Source organism: Spermophilus citellus (assembly GCF_964194105.1).
Source record: "Spermophilus citellus genome assembly, chromosome: 6".
NCBI classification, from domain to species: Eukaryota; Metazoa; Chordata; class Mammalia; order Rodentia; family Sciuridae; genus Spermophilus; species Spermophilus citellus.
The window spans coordinates 11,565,246-11,581,813 of NC_138187.1; the positions used below are offsets into that span (position 1 = coordinate 11,565,246).

Below are 16,568 nucleotides of genomic sequence, written 5' to 3' on the forward strand. Positions count from 1 at the left end.
ACATGTGACCTGGGCCACCCCATGGCCACTGGCACTGGAGCCGCTGAGCCACACCCTTGCTGGAGTTGGGCATCCAGCCAGCACCCTTGTCACCCAGCACTGCTCCACCTCATGCCGAGGTCCCAGGTCACCCCACCCCCCACACCACCGCCAGAGCTCGGCAGTACCTCCCCCGGCACCGGCACCGGGTGGGAGAGCACACGCGCTTAGTCATATTCTTAACCAAAGTAACCAGCTCTGGACCACAAGGGCAGGAAGCAAAGCTGGTGCTGTTCTCATAGACTTTGGGACTTAAACTTATTAGTAGGAAGTAGATGCTGCTGTCTACCTGTGGCTCACTTGACACCAAGCCACACCCCAGCCTATTCTGTACTTTATTTAGAGACGGGGTCCCACTGAGTGGCTTAGCACCTCACTGTCCCTGAGGTTGGCTTTGAACTCGCGATCCTCCTGCCTCAGCCTCCAGAGCTGCTGGGATGACAGGACTGCGCCACTGCACCCGGCTCAATCCCGTTTTTAGCTGTGTTCCGTGTATACTCTTTTAAGTTGGACGACTACATGGTCCAAGCTTATAATATGCTGCAGACCTACTGGAATCTGGCCCGAAGCGTGTTTCTTTTACATGAAAACAATTTTTCCTACCACAGAGGCCAGCAAACCTCAGCACACCTCAGCACTCGGCCCATTTCTGCAAATAAGATTCATTGCATCGTAGTCACACGGCGTGGTTTAGGTCCAGCTTATGGCTGCTTCTGAAGACGCTAGCTGAGCTGAGCAACTGTGACATGAATGACATGGCCAGCAAAGCCTAGAAGATCTGCCATTTGGCCTTTTTTAGAAAGTTTGGTGACCTTTCCTAGAAAGGCTGCTTTGAAGTCACTTTCCAATCACATGTAATGAAAAGTCCTTAATTCCACCATCTGAATTCCTCATGAAATCACAATGCACCCTGCATCCTCAGGAAGGTTCGTCGACTGAGCAACAAGGTGACATCTTCTGCCCTCCTTGGTGGCACGGGTGTGTCTAATTGGATTTGGTTAAAGGTTGATGTCTGATTGCAGTCGATGTCCACTGAGGCACATAGTAGGTGCTCAGTAAATGATGACTAAACAAAAGCCACCCTCTATCTGGGAAGGTCAGGAGCTGCCCACCAGCCACTCAAAGTGGGTCCCATTTCTGAACAGCTGGTCGCCCACCCGTGCCCTGGTGACAGGCAGGCCGAGCCGCTTGGCCATGGCTGTTGGGAGGACTCACTTTTCATCTTCTCCTTGGCTCCAGCGATCAGGTAGTAAAAGATGTGGAAGGTCCTCTCCTCCCGGGCTTGGCGGATCGCCCGCGACTTCTCCAGCAGGTCTGGTGTCGGGGGAGTCAAGGGTCCTGAGGACACTGTGCTCGCAGAACCCCACCTCTCCCCATCCCTGTCCCTCCAGGCACTGGAGGGGACAATGACGGACCCTGGACTGGGCTCTTGGATGGCCCTAGAGGGCTGGGCCTTGGTGCCTGCGTCCCACAGGCTGGCCGCCCAGTCCTCCGACACCGTCAGCCCCGTGGACAAGGGAGCCTACCAGGTGCTGCTGGTAGTCACCAGGCTCAGGGAGAAGCAAGGGGACAGAAGGAAAAGACAGAAGATGACCGACACGTCCCAGGATGAAGGTCTGCGTCGGGTCAGCGACGCTGTAAGAACAGCCCCTTTCTCAGCCCTTGGCCCTGGAGAGCCCAGAACCTTCCAGACTTCACACAGAGCTTTGTGCACACACCATAACTATCAGACATGGCCCCCCTGGGCCCTGGAGCAGCCCAGCGGTACCGCCACAGCAAGGCACACCAGCAATGTCCTGAGTGGACAGAGGCCACCGGCTCTGGGGCGAGTTCGCATCTCAGACATCTCTGCATCTGGGGCTGCAGAAGAGGGTCTGGGGACCTGCCTGTGACAAGAGGCCAGAGGGGAGAAACGTGTGCGTGCCCCGGCATGACCGGGGATGGGACCACACAGTTGATCTAGTGGCACTGGGGAAACAGAGAAGAAATGACCTCCCTCGGGCCCTTTAGCCATCAAGGTTTTGCCAATTTTTTTTTTTTTAAACGGGGCCTCTCTGCTGCCCGGGCTGGTTTTGACCTCACGCATTCAAGTGACTGTCCCCCCTGCATGATCAAACAGAGCCTGGTTCTCACACTTGGGTTTAAGGAGCTACCAATGGCTGGGATGCTTCTCCAGATAAGTCAAGATTTTTAAAAATATCAGTTCACAAATGTCCCTTTTCTGGAGAAAACTTTGGCAGATTTCCATGGGAAAGCACACAGGTCAAGTTAGTGACCCAACGGCCACCAGCCATCAGATACCACGTCATGGGTCACATACATCATCTCATTTAACAGCTTCAATAGCTCCACAGAGTAGGAGAGGGAACCGCCCCCATTCTACAGAGAGCAGAAGGGAGGGTGGAGGCTCAGAGAGGTTAAGTAACTTGCCCACAACCTCACGACCAACAGGGCCGAGCTGAGAACTGGACTCGGGGCAGCACCACTCCACAGGTGGCCCTCTTTTCTGGGGCACTAAGCGCAGCTGAAGTTCACTGGAGTCCCTCCCGCCAGGGTCCTGCTCTGCTGTGAATCTGGTATCTTGAGCCCGAGGGCTGCCTGGATGCTTCTGGGGTTGGAAACTCCTGAACCCAGCCCTGGTCCCCAGCCCAGAACTTTCCCACTCGGCTCTTCACCGTCCAGACTCCAGGATGAGATGCGCTGTACTCCCTGCTGCATGGGCTTCCTACCTGTGGAGGCTGGTCACAGACCCACTGCAGGGACAAGGGGTCACGTGTGGCTGTGGGTCACATGACAGGGGTCCTTGACCGGCCTTTCTGTCCTGACTTGGTGCTGGGAGCTTTTCGAGAGTCAACCCACCACGTCTGACGTGGCAGGCACCCCACCCTACGATGCCCACTGCCCTGCGGGGCACAGAGGCAAATGACCGAGGTCGCCCGCCTAGGGAGGCGTCACCCAGAACCACACCGGCTTGGGGCCCGCACCTGGGTCTGCATTCACACAACCCGACACACCAAGGCCGGTGGCTATGGGAAGGCAAGCAAGAAGGTTCTGGAAGGAACTCGAGAGCGTGGGGAGCGCAGGGGGTGTTCTCTGCCCATGTGACCCAGGCCCAGCCAAAGGATACACGTCTCGATGTTGGCGCCCACGATGTAGCCGGTGACGTCGAAGTTGATGCGGATGAACTTGCCCTGGCAACAGGAAAAGGGGGTTCACTGTGCTGAAGGCCACAGCCCCTGACCCCAGACCCCGCCCAGTGGGGAGCGAGATGCCAGGGAGTTTTCTGGGGTGGGGGCTGACCCTGGCCAACCCTCGGGGCTTCTGAGGAGGGCAGCCTCTCGGAGGGAACCAGTATCCACTGAGCCTGGTGATCGCAGCCTCACGGAGGCAGGAGCCACTCGGACAGACCCACGAGTCAACCTCATCTGGCTCCTGCGAGGACTCTCTGTCCGTCAGGGCCACACCAATGTCAGTGGGAACACTGGGGCTGACAGGTGTAGTGGCCACTCCCGAGAAGCAGAGCCACAGTCAAGGCAGGGTCCCCGTGCCCAGCCCTCATCCCCCGGAGTCTGGGTGGGCAGAGTCCATGTGTCCCCCATTTCCCCGGCCCCGCCCCAGGAGGGACAGTTCCAAGGGGGCCCAGCAGCCACAGAGGCTCCTGCTTACAGGGGCAGGAGCAGCCCAGGCTCGGCCTCTCCCAACTCGAGTCTTCTGGACTCTTCTCTTGTACAATAAAATAGTGTTTGTCTCTGTGTCATCAACCCCACCTCCCGAGTTCCGGGGAGACTCTTGGAGCCTCAAGGAGCTTATGTGAGATCATGGCACCTCCTTCCTCATGGACTGGTAGCTCCCCAACCTGGACATGAGCTTTGTGAAAGCTGTTCACCATGATCCTGTGAACCTGGTTCAGTGTCTGGTATGCAGTAGGTGCTTAGTTTAAACTGACTTAGCAAATGGAAAAAAAAAAAAGAGGATGGTGCAGGTAATAATGCCTACCAGAATGATATACACAACAGGTGCTAAATAAATGGTGAAGGATGTGTGTGCATGAGAAGGTGCTCAATTCATGCTTTGCAGAATAAATGAGTGTTGGATACGAATACCTAGCATATAGTAGGTGCTCAGGCAATAGTAAATGAATTATGAAAGTTGAATGCCTAACAGGGCCTTATTCACAGTAGCTGCTCAATGAAAAGAGAGAGAGAGGAGAGAGAGAGACAGACAGACAGACAGACAGACTGACTGTGTGGTCAGGGCAGGACTGGAGAGGCTGCCGTGAGGTATCCTCTACCCTGGGGCCCAGATTCCCCTGCACACGTGTGCTCTACAGCCTCAGCAGGGGTGATACGGGGTGGGGGGACCCAAACGTTTCCCAGAACCCCACGTGGCTCTGCTACTCACGAATCGCGAGGAGTTGTCGTTCTTGACCGTTTTGGCGTTGCCAAAAGCCTCCAGGATGGGATTTGCTTGCAGAAGTTGCTTTTCCAGCTCTCCCTAGAATTCATTTGCATTTAGTTATTGGAGAAAGCGACCTGGGTCCTGACAGTTTGGCCCTAGGCAGATGTTGTCACCAAACTCTGCCCTTGACACACAGGTTCTCGCCCATCTCCAATCTCCAGACCTGACGATCTCAGAAGAGCTTTCTGATGGCTAGGACTTCCGTTCCCTACAAAGACTACTTTTTCAAAGATAAGTGCCTACTCATCTGTGCAATGTCACTGTCACCGAAAACCATCACACTGCCTAACGCCAGGGATGCCAAAGCTCTGAAGCCGGCTGCCCGAGCTCCGTCCATCAGTTAAATGCAGCTGAGGCCGTACCCAGCCCGCGACCCTGCTGCAGGCTCCTGTGCACCAGGCGCTGGTGACGCGCAGGAAAGGCCAACAGGTAAGTCATGCAGAGAAAGCAACGCGCTGCTCTGCCTAGCCCCGGGGCGCTGCAGCCTGCGACCGATCCTCCCGGAAGCGTGGCTCTGGGGACCTTGCTCTCTGTCCTCCCGGGCCCAGGGGGCAGGGCTGGCTGGCGAGAAGCTGTCCCAGGACAGGCCAGCGGCTCCTGCCTGGTCCTCATGCCCTCTTCCTCTGCAGCTCCAGAGCCAGAGGAGCAGAAGCCCCAGCCTCACGGAATCCCAGCCCCCAGGGAAATCGCCCCAGCCGTGGAGAGTGACCAGAACACCATGCGTCCTGCTGGGCTTTGGAGAAAAAGGAGTCCCTCTGTCCACACTAACTTGGGGTTGCATGCCCACCCCAAGTGAGGACCCAGCAGGTGGGTGAGGGGGGTCCTGTCAGGGGAGCTTTAAACTCGAGGCCTCCTCTGATGGACTGAGACTATGACCTAGAACAGGTAAGTGACTCAGCCAGGGTCACAGAGGAACCCATCTCAAATAATCGGACTCTCCTCCCTTCCACAACACTGCTGCCCAGTGTCTGTCTAACGTGGGTCGCATGTGCTCTTCCCAATGCCATGGAAGACCCCTGACCTGAGTGCCAGCCCCCCAAGCTCCATGTTAGCAATGAGTCCACTTGTGCAGAGGTCCGAGCAGGACAGGTCACATGCCGCGTACCCGGGGCCTTACCACACCACCGAAGCTAGTGCGCCGGGCCCAAGCCGGTCCTCGGAGCCTGGTCAAGCACCCAGCATGCAGAAGACAGAAGACAGCACACGGCACACGCATGCGTGGGGACACACAGTGCACGGGACAGGGCTGGGGCAGAACTCGGACGGTGGCGGAAGGGGCGGGGCGGGAAGCATGCCAGAGCCGAGCGGCGACTATCCATTACGCTGGGAGCCTCGACAGTCCTGCTCCGCCAGATGGGAGGGCGTCTCTAGGTCGTTCGGTCAGGGGTTCTGGGGCTGGGCATGTTGCTGTGCAGGGAGAGGGGCTCACGGGAGCTGGGGGTCCATCCTGGACGAGCAAAACCCAGGATTCCAGGGGTGCTGTGGGCGGTGACACACCCCACGTTGCACCCCTGGAGGCCCGCGGGACGGGATTTGGGGGCGCTTGCTGATGTGGGTGGGGGACTCGTGGGTGCGACAGGGGCATGCAGATCTAAGTCCACTCCGTGCTGCCCGTGCACACCGGGACAGGGAAACACTCTCGGTTACTCACGTAGGCAAAAGATGGGCCTTGCTACGGTCAGACAGCACAGCATGGAACAAACGTCAGCGTTACTTCAATCGCACGGACACCCAGGCTGGGGTACATGTTTCGCCCCCCAAACAGCCTGGCCTCCCCCAGACGGCAAGACGCAGCTCCTCCTCTGCGGTTCCCCTCCCATTTAGTCCCCTCCCTCCTCTGATCACTAGTGGCCTGATGCTTCCAAGGGACCACAGTGGACTGTCTTGCTAAATTGCCTAGGGCCTTGCTAAATGGCTAAACTGAGGCTGACCTCAAACTGTGGTCCACCGGCCTCAGCCACCGAGTCCTGGGTTTACAGGTGTGAACCACCACAGCCGGTCACAGTGGACTCTTTAAAATGGTAGCCATCAAGATCACATCCTACATGTGCTACATGGGTAGGGTAGTGGCAGGCCCTTGGTGAAGTTGGTCACTATTAGCGTCACTTCTCGTTTTCACACAGGGCAACGGAAGGAGCCGGAAGCCTCCACCCTCCCGGGGCCCTTGGTCCCTGCACGCTGGCTGGGAGCCAACTTGCCAGGTGCAGCTCTGACAGGCCAGGCTCTGGTCCCCAGAGTCACAACAGGCGTCCACCCCAGGTTTCCAGATAAGCTGGCCGCTGTGATGGGCAGAGTCACTTTAAGGACAAGGTCCGAGATGTCAGGAAGCAGTGAGGTCGCCCTACTGAGAGCTCCTTCCTGCCACCTTCCTGTCCCCAGAGGGGCAGACAGGGGTGCTGGCGAGACTCGGGTCCCACCGCCTGGCCCCAGCCCTGATTGGATGAGGCAGGGTGGGCGGGGAGAGGAGGCCTAGGGGCGTGGCCCCAGCCGGAGGCCCCTGGCCTATGCCACCTGGGGTCCGGGGGTGATTTGGTGACTCTTCTCCACTTGTCTGAAAGCTCATAATGACAAGGACAGCATCCCCCCCTGGCCTCACCCCAGCAGGGTCTGGCACACAGCGGGGGCTCTGCCCACGGGACTAAGGGACACTGGACCAGAGAGAGCCCCTCCCTGGGGGGTCAGGGACATGGAGGAAGGAGCCACCCAAGATGCACTCAGTCCTGGGGACGTCGGAGATCCACTTAAAGCAGTGGCCCAGTTGTATGACTGTGTCCCATCCCAGGGGACACCTGTCGGTATCTGACACCTGGGTGGTCGTCACCACGGGAGGGGAGGGTGCTGTGGGAGGACAGAGGCCGGGGCTCTGCCAACATCCTGGTGGCCAGGACACCCCGCCACCTGCTGCAAAATGACAACAGGGCCCTCTGAGCCATCCTGGTGGGTAGCCCCGGTGGAGGGCAGAGGGCACTGACCAGGAGAGGCTCCTGCAGGCCCAACAGGAGCTGCGTGGCCTGGGCGGGGGCGTGGCCTGGGCGGGGGCGTGGCCTGGGCAGGGGCGTGGCCCGAGCGTCCAGAGCCCGTCTGCACCTGGGTCAGGCGCAGCCTCCCGCTGCGCAGCCACTCACCGTGATGCTCGTGTCCTTCTTGCCCTTGTGGGAGGAGGCCACCACGGCCAGGTACTGGATGACCTTCTTGGTGTTTTCCGTTTTGCCAGCTCCAGACTCGCCTCTGAAAGACATGGGACTGTGACCCCTGGAATAAGGCCTTTCCCTGGGTGCCCTGAGCAGGCAGAGCACGGTCACTGCCTCCCCAGAGGGAAGACCGAGGCTCCCAGAACGGGCCTAACTCGCCCAAGGACAGCCAGCCAGGACCGACGCCTCCCGGGGGAGGCTGGAAAGAGTTCAGGTGACAAGAATGGGAAAGAAAATCTGGGTTTTGCTACGAAGGTCCAAACGCGCATCTGTCTGCAATTGTCTAATGTTCAGATGTGTCAGACACAGAAGGACGGAGGAAGCGCTCAGGGAAGAGCTGTGCAGGACCTAAGGTCACGTAAGCTCCTCTTAGAAAAGAGAACTGGTATCCCATTGGCCACTGGGCGGGGGGAAGCCCCTTCATCCTCTGGGGAATCCCACCTGAACGCCAGGTGACTAGCCAAGGATCGCATCAAGCATCAGAGGATAAATGGGGTGATGTAATTCACACTAAAGTTCACAAGACTGATAGAGGATGCCCTGCTGGCGCAACCTGTCTCAGTGTCACACGCCTGTAAACCCAGCGGCTCAGGAGGCTGAGGCAGGAGGATGGCAAGTTCAAAGCCAGCCTCCTCAAAAGCGAGGCTCTAAGCAACTCAGTGAGACCCTGTCTCTAAATAAAATACAAAATAGGACTGGGGATGGGGCTCAGTGGCTGAGGGCCCCTGAGTTCAATCCCTGGTAGTCTCCCACACACACACCAAAATAAAAGAGTGCTCCTAGGATACCAGGGCAGGGTTTAGCCAAGATGGCCTTCTCGAGTCGGCTTGCCACGGGTCACCATGGAAGGACTGCTTCCTCCAAGGGCTCCAGAGCAGCTCTGGCTCCCCCCAACTCCTGGCAGAAGGGACGTTCAGGGCCTCGGCCAACAGCCTCCCTCCTCATCCACTCTTGTTTCTTTTCCTTTCTTTGCCTAAACTCCCATTTTCTGAGCTCCCTTAATGTTCTAAGAGTTTTTTTTTTTTTTAAATCTGGGAAAGAATCCGTCTGCCCCAGGTTGGCCTGGGGTTCTCTGGGCAGAGCCAGGGCCTCTGCTCTTCTTCCTAATTTGGGAATGAAGAAATTAGGCTTTTTTTTTTTCTTTTTGCCAAGGGCCCATTAATAACTTTGCTCAGAGCTAAAAGAAAAAAGGGAGAAACACGTGCCCTGAATTACTGCCCAGTCCTGTGGATCTCCATGTCCCAAAACCTAATGTCAGGGTCGACGACACCTGTCACACCAGCCTTCATGCGGTCCCCTCCCAGCCCAGTGGACTTTATTCACGCGGCCTCAGAGGGGGTTGTGAGACGAGAACAGGGGAGCAGTGGAGGTATTATCCCCATTTTCCTGAACAGGAAAAACTAAGGCCTATTTTTTTTTTCCAATTTGAAGAGGAGAATTGCTCTTTCTGCAGGCATGGGGAGGGGCTTTGTAACAGTTTCACGTGCATAATCTCTTTCATTCTCTTACTGCTCACCATTCCTACAGGCGGGACTGATCCCCCCCCCCACCTAAAACTAGCTCAGAGGGCATAAGCAACTTGCCCCAAGTCACACAGCAAGGCAGGGGCTCAGCCAGAATGGAGAGCCTGGTCTCTCGATTCCAGCGCAAGCAGAGCTTTCTTTTACTCTATTCCGGAACTCAGGCACAGCTCTTTAGAAACCTGCTAAGGCAAGAGAACAGAACAGGAAGAAGGACTAGGATTTTTTGAAAGTCTACTATGGTGCACCAGGCTCACCATTTAAGCCTTTGCATCTTACAATGGCGTGATTAATTACCCTGATCAACGGCCTGGGGAAACCAAAGCTCAGAGAGGTTGAGTAAGTTTACCCCAGGTCACAATTGCTCCTGCTGTCACACAGATAGGAAACGGGAGAGGGACAGGATTTGAACTCGGGTCCCCTTGACACCAGAGCCCATGATCTGCCTTCTATGCTTTTATGTTAATAAGGGGAAAGGCAAAGGAGGTCCCCGCCCTGCTCCACCAGAGTTGTTCCATGTATTCTAGGAATCTTGCCTTAATAGGCTCTTGGGAACCAGTGATCAGTGAGCAAAGCTACTCAGTCATTTACACCATAGTATAAATTTGTCCAATCAGGTTAATGTCAAAATATGCCACAGATTTCACTCCAAACAGAAGGAGCTGGGTTTGGATCAGAGCACAAGGAAGAAGAGGGAACTGGTGTTGGAAACTGCCGATGTGGGTGGTCCTGAGCCTAAGATCTGAACCAGTGCAGAGAGCAGCGCTTACCGTCAATGTGTGCAGAACACATCAGTGTCCCCTCCTTTCCCACCTCGCCTTCAGCCTCCCCTCCCCCTGGTGTACAGCGACCATGTCGGCGGCTGTGGCTGTCCACCCTGCCAAAGAAGGGAAGTGGACACAAGCACTGGGAATCTGCTTCTCCCCGGCTTGGCTCAACCCCTCCAGGCTCCACTGATAAAAATAAACTGTCCCAGGAGGCTCTGCCAGAGAGTCCTGGGCTCCGGCACGTGGGTGTCTGAAGGGCCACGCACTGTCACCCTGGAGCTGGGGGTGCGGAAGCCACCCTACCTGAGCACCGTAAGTCCTGTCCTGCTTCCCCGGAACTTGGTGTCCAGCTCCCACTGCCCAGAGGACCTGGACTTGACCAGATATGGCCTCCTGGCCCTGCAGGGTCCCCACTGCCAAGTGCTTTTAGTCGGTCCAGTGGCTGGAGGAGCATCCAGTGCAGTTAACCCCAGGCCCCACAGGGCCAGCTCCAGGGATGAGTGACCCGTGCAGCCCACAGGACTGCCCCGGGGAGGCCCTGTGCTGTTTAAAGCTCTGAGGCTGCCATCTTGAAATTTCTGATAATTTTGAACAAGGCTCTGTGTCTTCATGGTGCATAATTTTACATATTATACGGCTGCTCTCGGCCCCCGGGGTTGAACGCCGTCTCCAGACCTTCCACAGCCTGTTGCTCACTCTTGGTGAGAAAACCAAAGGGGCTCTGACTCTGGAAGCCAGCCAGTCCTGGTCCTCCCACGACCCACACCTCGCGTGTTTGGGCTGTCCAACTCCTACGCCTCCTACCAAGCCCGGTGAAGCCCCGCCTCTGTCCCGAGGACCGCCTCCAACTGCCACAGCAGAAGCAAGGCCCTCCCCCTCCAGCGTCAGTTGGCAGGATGGCACAGAAGAGCTCCCAGCCAGACGGTCAGGGTTTAGACCCCTGCTCTGCCGGTGGCTTTGGACCTTAGGCAAGTCAGTTAACCACTCTGTGCTTCAGTTTCCTTATCTCTAAAGTGGACATCACAAACCCACTCACCTTGCAGGACTGTCATGAGGGTTTAGGGAGTAAACAGAGAAAACAGCTTCTTCCCTGTGCTCACATGTTGTTTACGGCATGGCCTTGACCACTCAGGCTACCACTGAAACATGAATCACTTGGCCACTTCCCACTGTCCAGCCAGGAGTCCTCCCACTGTTCCTATAGAGGGCTGGACAGCAACCATTCTGTGAGCCACACGGTCTCCGTGGCAACCATGTGCTCTGCACTGTAGCCAAAGCCCATGGTGAACACGTGGATGTGTTCCAATAAAGCTTTATTTATAAAATGCAGACGGGGGCCGGATTGGGTCCTCTGGTCACAGTCTGTCAATCTGGTGGAAGTCCCTCAGCCCTCACATCCTTCTAATAGGGCAGCCCCCACCCACCCCTGATCTCACGCCCACGCCCTCCTAATCCAGCTCCCAACCCACACGCTCCTTCTCAGCCTGGGGCCCTCCATGCTCGGTCCCTCGTCCCAGGGCCTCTACCTGCTGGACAGAACAGGGCTCATGTCTACCAAGGACACTGCTTGGCCTCCAGCCTCCTGGTGGCATTCGCCCACGGCAGGAGTCGGCCCAACCCGGCTTCTCCCAACTGCTCACGGCTCCCCTCTGCTGTCCTCTGCCACCAACCCGTGGCCCCTCGAGCTTTGGCCGATTTCACCCACCACTGGAAGGAGGGTCGTGGGGCTGGTGGCTCAGGGGGCTGCGTTTTTAAACGAAAGCTGGTCAGGTTGGGACTCGTTCCCGGCAGTGGCAAAGGCTTGCTCCCGAGCACTGGCTGTGTGACGGCGGGGACGACCCCTGTCCCCTTCCACGCTGGCCCTGCTTTCCAGACAAGGGAGGCAATGGCAGCCAGAGCTAAGCAACCACCCAGGTGGCTGGGGGCTCAGCTGAGAAGACGGCGGGGAGACCACAGGCGGGTGGCCAGGGAAGGGGTGGCCCTGAAAGCTGCCTCGGGGACACCTGGGAAGGGCGGTGGGCAGGGCACACCAGGCCGGGCCAGAGTGACCACAAAGTCCCCAACGTGGGCAGCAGCATGCTGCTCAGTGTAGCTGGACACTGAGGGATGGGGACATGGTTAGTGATAAGCCCAGGAAGCAGGGCCAGTCATGGGCCATCTCCTAACCACAGGGAGGAGCCTGGGTTCTGTTCCAATGGCCACCGAGCCTTTAGAACCAGAGGGACAGGAAGTCAGAACTGCAGGGTGGAGTGGCTGGCAGGAGAGAAGAGAGCGTGACCGTCACACGCAGATGCCCCTGCAGGGTACATCTGCCCCGCAGCCCCTCCCCAGTCCTCCCCCTGCCTGGCTGTCATGGACAGAACAGGGCTGTCACTGTGCCCCCCACTGTGACGTGCCACCTCACCTGGGGCCCAGAGCCGTGGACTTGCCCCTCGTGGACTGAACCTCTGAATACGTGAGCCCAGGATGGACACCCTCCTCCTGGTCACTCTCGTCAGACATTTTGGTTACAGTGACAAAACTCACACACTCCAACCTCTCAGCGGGTGCTGCCTGTCCCTACTTTATGGATGGGAAATGGAGACTGGGGAGTCCGGTGACCTGCTGCTGAGCTGCAGGGGGGCTGGGGACGGGCTGGAGTTCAAGCCAGAGGTGTGCTCCCTTGTCTGCACTTGGCCACCCACACCCATGGACATCTACCAAGAATCCTGGATGAATGTCCTCACGGTGACCACTGACTGGGTGGCTGGGCATGACCACATGGAGAGCTCAGAGCTTCGGAGCTTGGCAGTGGCCGAGGTAGGAGGTGACAGGGCCCACTGGGGGAGGCCATGGGGTCAGCGGAGTGGACCGAGGTGGAAAATGCCTCAGGACCTCAGTGGGCGCTGCTGGCCACAGGCCATCTACATTAGCCACAGTCAACTTCTATAAAATTCAGTTCCTGGGTCACCTAGCCACATTGAAAGTGCTCAGAAGCCACTGTCCCAGAGTCCCGCTGGACAGCCCGGCTCTGGGTGAAGCAGAACCTGCTGATGGTGGAGGCTCCGGGGAAGAGGGCGGGTGCCTGCTCTGTCACCTGCACAGCCTCTCCCAGAGCTCAGCTCAGAGAGGTCGAGTGTACCGTGCAGGGTCACACAGCCAGAGGCCACCTGGAAGAGGTACTCTCCCTGCTCCCTTTGGCCACCACACTGAATTTCCTCACATCTTGGGAGATGGCCTGCAGCTCACACAGGGTCTGGCTCACAGGGCCCCTTCCCAAAGATGCCCATGTCCTCGTCCCCAGAACCCGCCAATGGGTTGGCTCATGGGAGGGGGGACCTAGCAGGCATGAAAAATTCAAGGACATGAGATGGGGGACTCTTGGAACCACCAGGGCGGAGCCAATACACCCGAAGTTCCTGACAAGGAGGCGGCGGGAGGGCTGGAGAGCGGGCGGGAGATGCCGAACTGCTGCTTTGAAGAGGGAGCCGGGGACCACGGGCCAGGAACACGCAGCCTCTGGGTGGCAGAGGCTGGGAGCCCCTTCAGTGAGGCCCCATCTACACCCCCCCCCCCCCGTCTGGGTAGCCCTCCATCGCCTGCTCTCGCCGCTCCTTGTCAAGTACCGAGTGGTGCTTTCCCGTGGGGTGGGGGGGAACACCTCTCCCCACAGAGCCAACCAGACACACGTGCCGTCCACCCAGTGTCCATGGGGACTGGTTCTGGGGCCTCCCAAGTCTGCACACACCCCAGTCCCTTAGAGCAAACGGTGCGGTATTTGCACAAGCCCTACGAGCGCCCTCACGCAGGTGGACCCATCTCTAGTTACCGTCAGACCCCAAGCGATGTAAATGCTGTGTGCGTAGTGACACATTGGAGAGTTGAGGAATCGTGGCAGGAAAAGATGGAAAGTCCCCCAAATGTTTTCTCTATCATCGATTGATTGACTGCCGTCCTGGGAATGGCACCCAGGTGGCACTCAGCGGTCCCCAGCCCCCCAAGACCTCAGCTCCCCCTCTGGCTGGCTGCAGACCTCCAGGGCTCTGGTTTGCATTTTGATACCCTCGGGAAACCTCGCCCATCTTCTCCCCCCGCTTCCTGCCCACCCCGTGGTTTTCTGCAGAGTTCATGATCACCTTGTTTGACTCCTCCTACTTTCTACCCATGTCCACCCCACACCTGCGGGAGCCGGCTGGTCCCTCCCATTGCTTCCCCAGCCCACTCCGAGGTTCTGACTCAGCTCGTCACCCTGGGACCCGTGCCCAGCAGGACCCAGCACTCACTGGCACGTGGTAAGTATTTACTGCCCCCATCTCTTTCCCACCTTGGGGGCTTCGGGGAGATGCTGGAAGAGCACTTCTGAAAAGCGGACGGCAGGCTCCAAGGTCAAGACCCAGACGCTGCCAGGCTCCCCGGGGGTCAGGGTGGCCCCCGCAGGAGATCACCCTCTGTAGTGCTCAGCTGCACCTGGTGGGACGGAGCACGGGGCCCCCAAACACATCACACAGCCCGCCCTCGTGACCTTTTTGACAGATGGCCTCTCGATCCCAGAAGAACGAGGTAGGAAGTTGCTCCACTTACGTGCACAGAATGGACTGGTCCTCACGATCTGCGGACAGAAAGGAGAGAGGGGCATGAATCGGTAGGAGCTCTGGGCTCAGGGTCTGGACCGCTTCCCCCAGGCCCTCCAACCTCAAGCTCCTGCCTGCTGGTCCTGCTGGGGAGGCCAGGGCCAGGGGCTCCTTGCCCAGGGTCAAGGCCAAGGGCAGCTGCCGAGTCCCAGAGGCAGCCCCAGGGTGGGGCTAGAAGCCAACTCATCCGGGAGGGGCTCCCAGTCCGGTGAGGATGGGGCTGGGGGGTCCCCGGAACCCACCCTGCCCAGTTCAGGTTGTGGCCAGGACACAGACCTCGGACCCAGACAGACTGGACACCCGAGTGGCCACAGCTCTGCTCTGTGGCCCTGGGCAAACGGTCCGAACCTCCTCCACGCCTCAGCTCCTCGTCTGTAAGGTGGGGGCAGACATTTCGAGACATCCGACCTGGTTCCCTCTCCTTTCAGAAGGGCAGGGACCTGCCTTTAGATTATCTGTCCCATGTCAGCGGCCATCACGCCCAGCCTGGGCGGGGCTGGTCCAGGAGCCCCAGGCCCCAGTGAACAGGTGAGAACTGGCTGTGTCCACCGATTCTCTGGCCTAAGACCCACCTCAGTCACCACAGGAATTGAGGGGTCTCACTGCTGTCCCCAGAGCCTGCACAGCCCCAGTGTCCGTCACATTTTCAGGGCTGGCTCCCAGCCTCCCCGCCCCTCTGCAGGCTCCTCAGACCCCTCCATACGTTCCTGCCCTCTGGAAGTCAGCCCTGGGGTGCCCCCGGGGAAACAGGGGTACAGGGGTATCCTGGGGTCAAAGGTGACTGCAGATGTCATAGACCACCATCTGCTCTTCAGGGGGCCTCGGAGGGTGTCCTCACAGGGGACATAGGAACAGTTTCCAACATCTTTGCCATCAGCTAACGACAGAGAAGTCGGAGGGTGGTATTTGCCCACGGGCAGTGCCAAAGGGGTGGGCGTCCCTTTAACCCACTCCCTGGTCCTTAGTTCAGGGAACGCTCGGCCCCTCGCCAGCTCCCCCCCAGGTCTCCCTGGGTCCTACCCCGTGTCTGACAGTACGGGGCTCCTGGGGGCTTTGGGGATGGGAGGGGGATGAGTGGAAGGATGGACGAGAGGACGGGAGGCCATGAAGGCCACGTCCAGGACAGTGGGACACGACAGAGATGAGGGAGGTTTACACCCCGTGAGGGGAGCCTGGCGGAGAGGACCTCGGCCAGCTGCAGGACTCTCCGCAGCCCCCACCCACTATCTCCCTGGGGAATGGGTTCCCGAGAGGCCAGGCTGAGCCAAGTCCTCAGGACCAAGGGCAGAAGAACCAGCAGGACGTCCGATCCCCCGTCCATTCTTGGTTTTTCCAAGCCGAGGCGGGAGCAGGGCTGGAGTACCAGTAGGGGCTGCGTTCAGGAGGTGCAGGGAGGCACCAGGGCAGGCAGGGCTGACCCCCCAGCTGAGGCCGAGGGAGGCCCCTGCAGGAGGGAGGCCCTGGGATGGGATGGGGTAGGAGGAGATGCCTCCCTGGGCATCGGAACTCGGTCAGCTCTGGGCCTGTCCTCCAGGCCAGGTGCTCTTCCACCCCGGCCGCTGGAGGGCTCCAGGCTGTCCCGTAACCCACAGGCTGCACCCAAACCAGCCCCGTGGGCCCAAAGACACGCACTGGGGTTCCCTGCCACGTGTGTAACAGCCAGACCGGAAGCGAGACCTGTGACCAGCCCGGGGACAGAAACCAGCCCTGGTGCACAAGCCCCAGCGTGGCCACAGGTGCCACACCAGGCTGCCATTGGAAAGGGGCGGCAGCTGGGAGGTAGCTCGGGGCAGAGCGCGTGCCTAGGAGGCAGGAGGCCCGGGGTTCAGTCCCAACACCAGAGAGAGAATGAGCAGGTCTTTAGAGGCCGGGCGGGCGCGACCTCTGAGACACACTGAGCTCACACTCAAGGGCCAGGAGGCCAGGAGGGACTCGGCCCACCGCCAACTTTCTGAAACACACCTCTGCAACACGCACACGTGT

General features: G+C 58.6%; 1 protein-coding gene across 4 annotated transcripts in view; it reads right to left on the reverse strand.

The window, feature by feature from the left end:
* Positions 1 to 16,568, reverse strand: part of MYH11 (myosin heavy chain 11) — a 93,693-nt gene that overhangs the window by 43,198 nt on the left and 33,927 nt on the right. For 3 of the 4 annotated variants that reach the window (XM_081297131.1, XM_081297132.1, XM_081297134.1), the window contains exons 4-9: positions 14,536 to 14,563; positions 7,623 to 7,725; positions 6,149 to 6,169; positions 4,441 to 4,533; positions 3,167 to 3,230; positions 1,255 to 1,353 (exon numbers count right to left, since the gene is read on the reverse strand). In XM_081297131.1, the coding sequence (XP_081153257.1) occupies positions 1,255 to 1,353; positions 3,167 to 3,230; positions 4,441 to 4,533; positions 6,149 to 6,169; positions 7,623 to 7,725; positions 14,536 to 14,563 (408 nt within the window). The remainder of the gene's footprint in view (positions 1 to 1,254; positions 1,354 to 3,166; positions 3,231 to 4,440; positions 4,534 to 6,148; positions 6,170 to 7,622; positions 7,726 to 14,535; positions 14,564 to 16,568) is intronic. The other variant, XM_081297133.1, reaches the window with a different exon arrangement.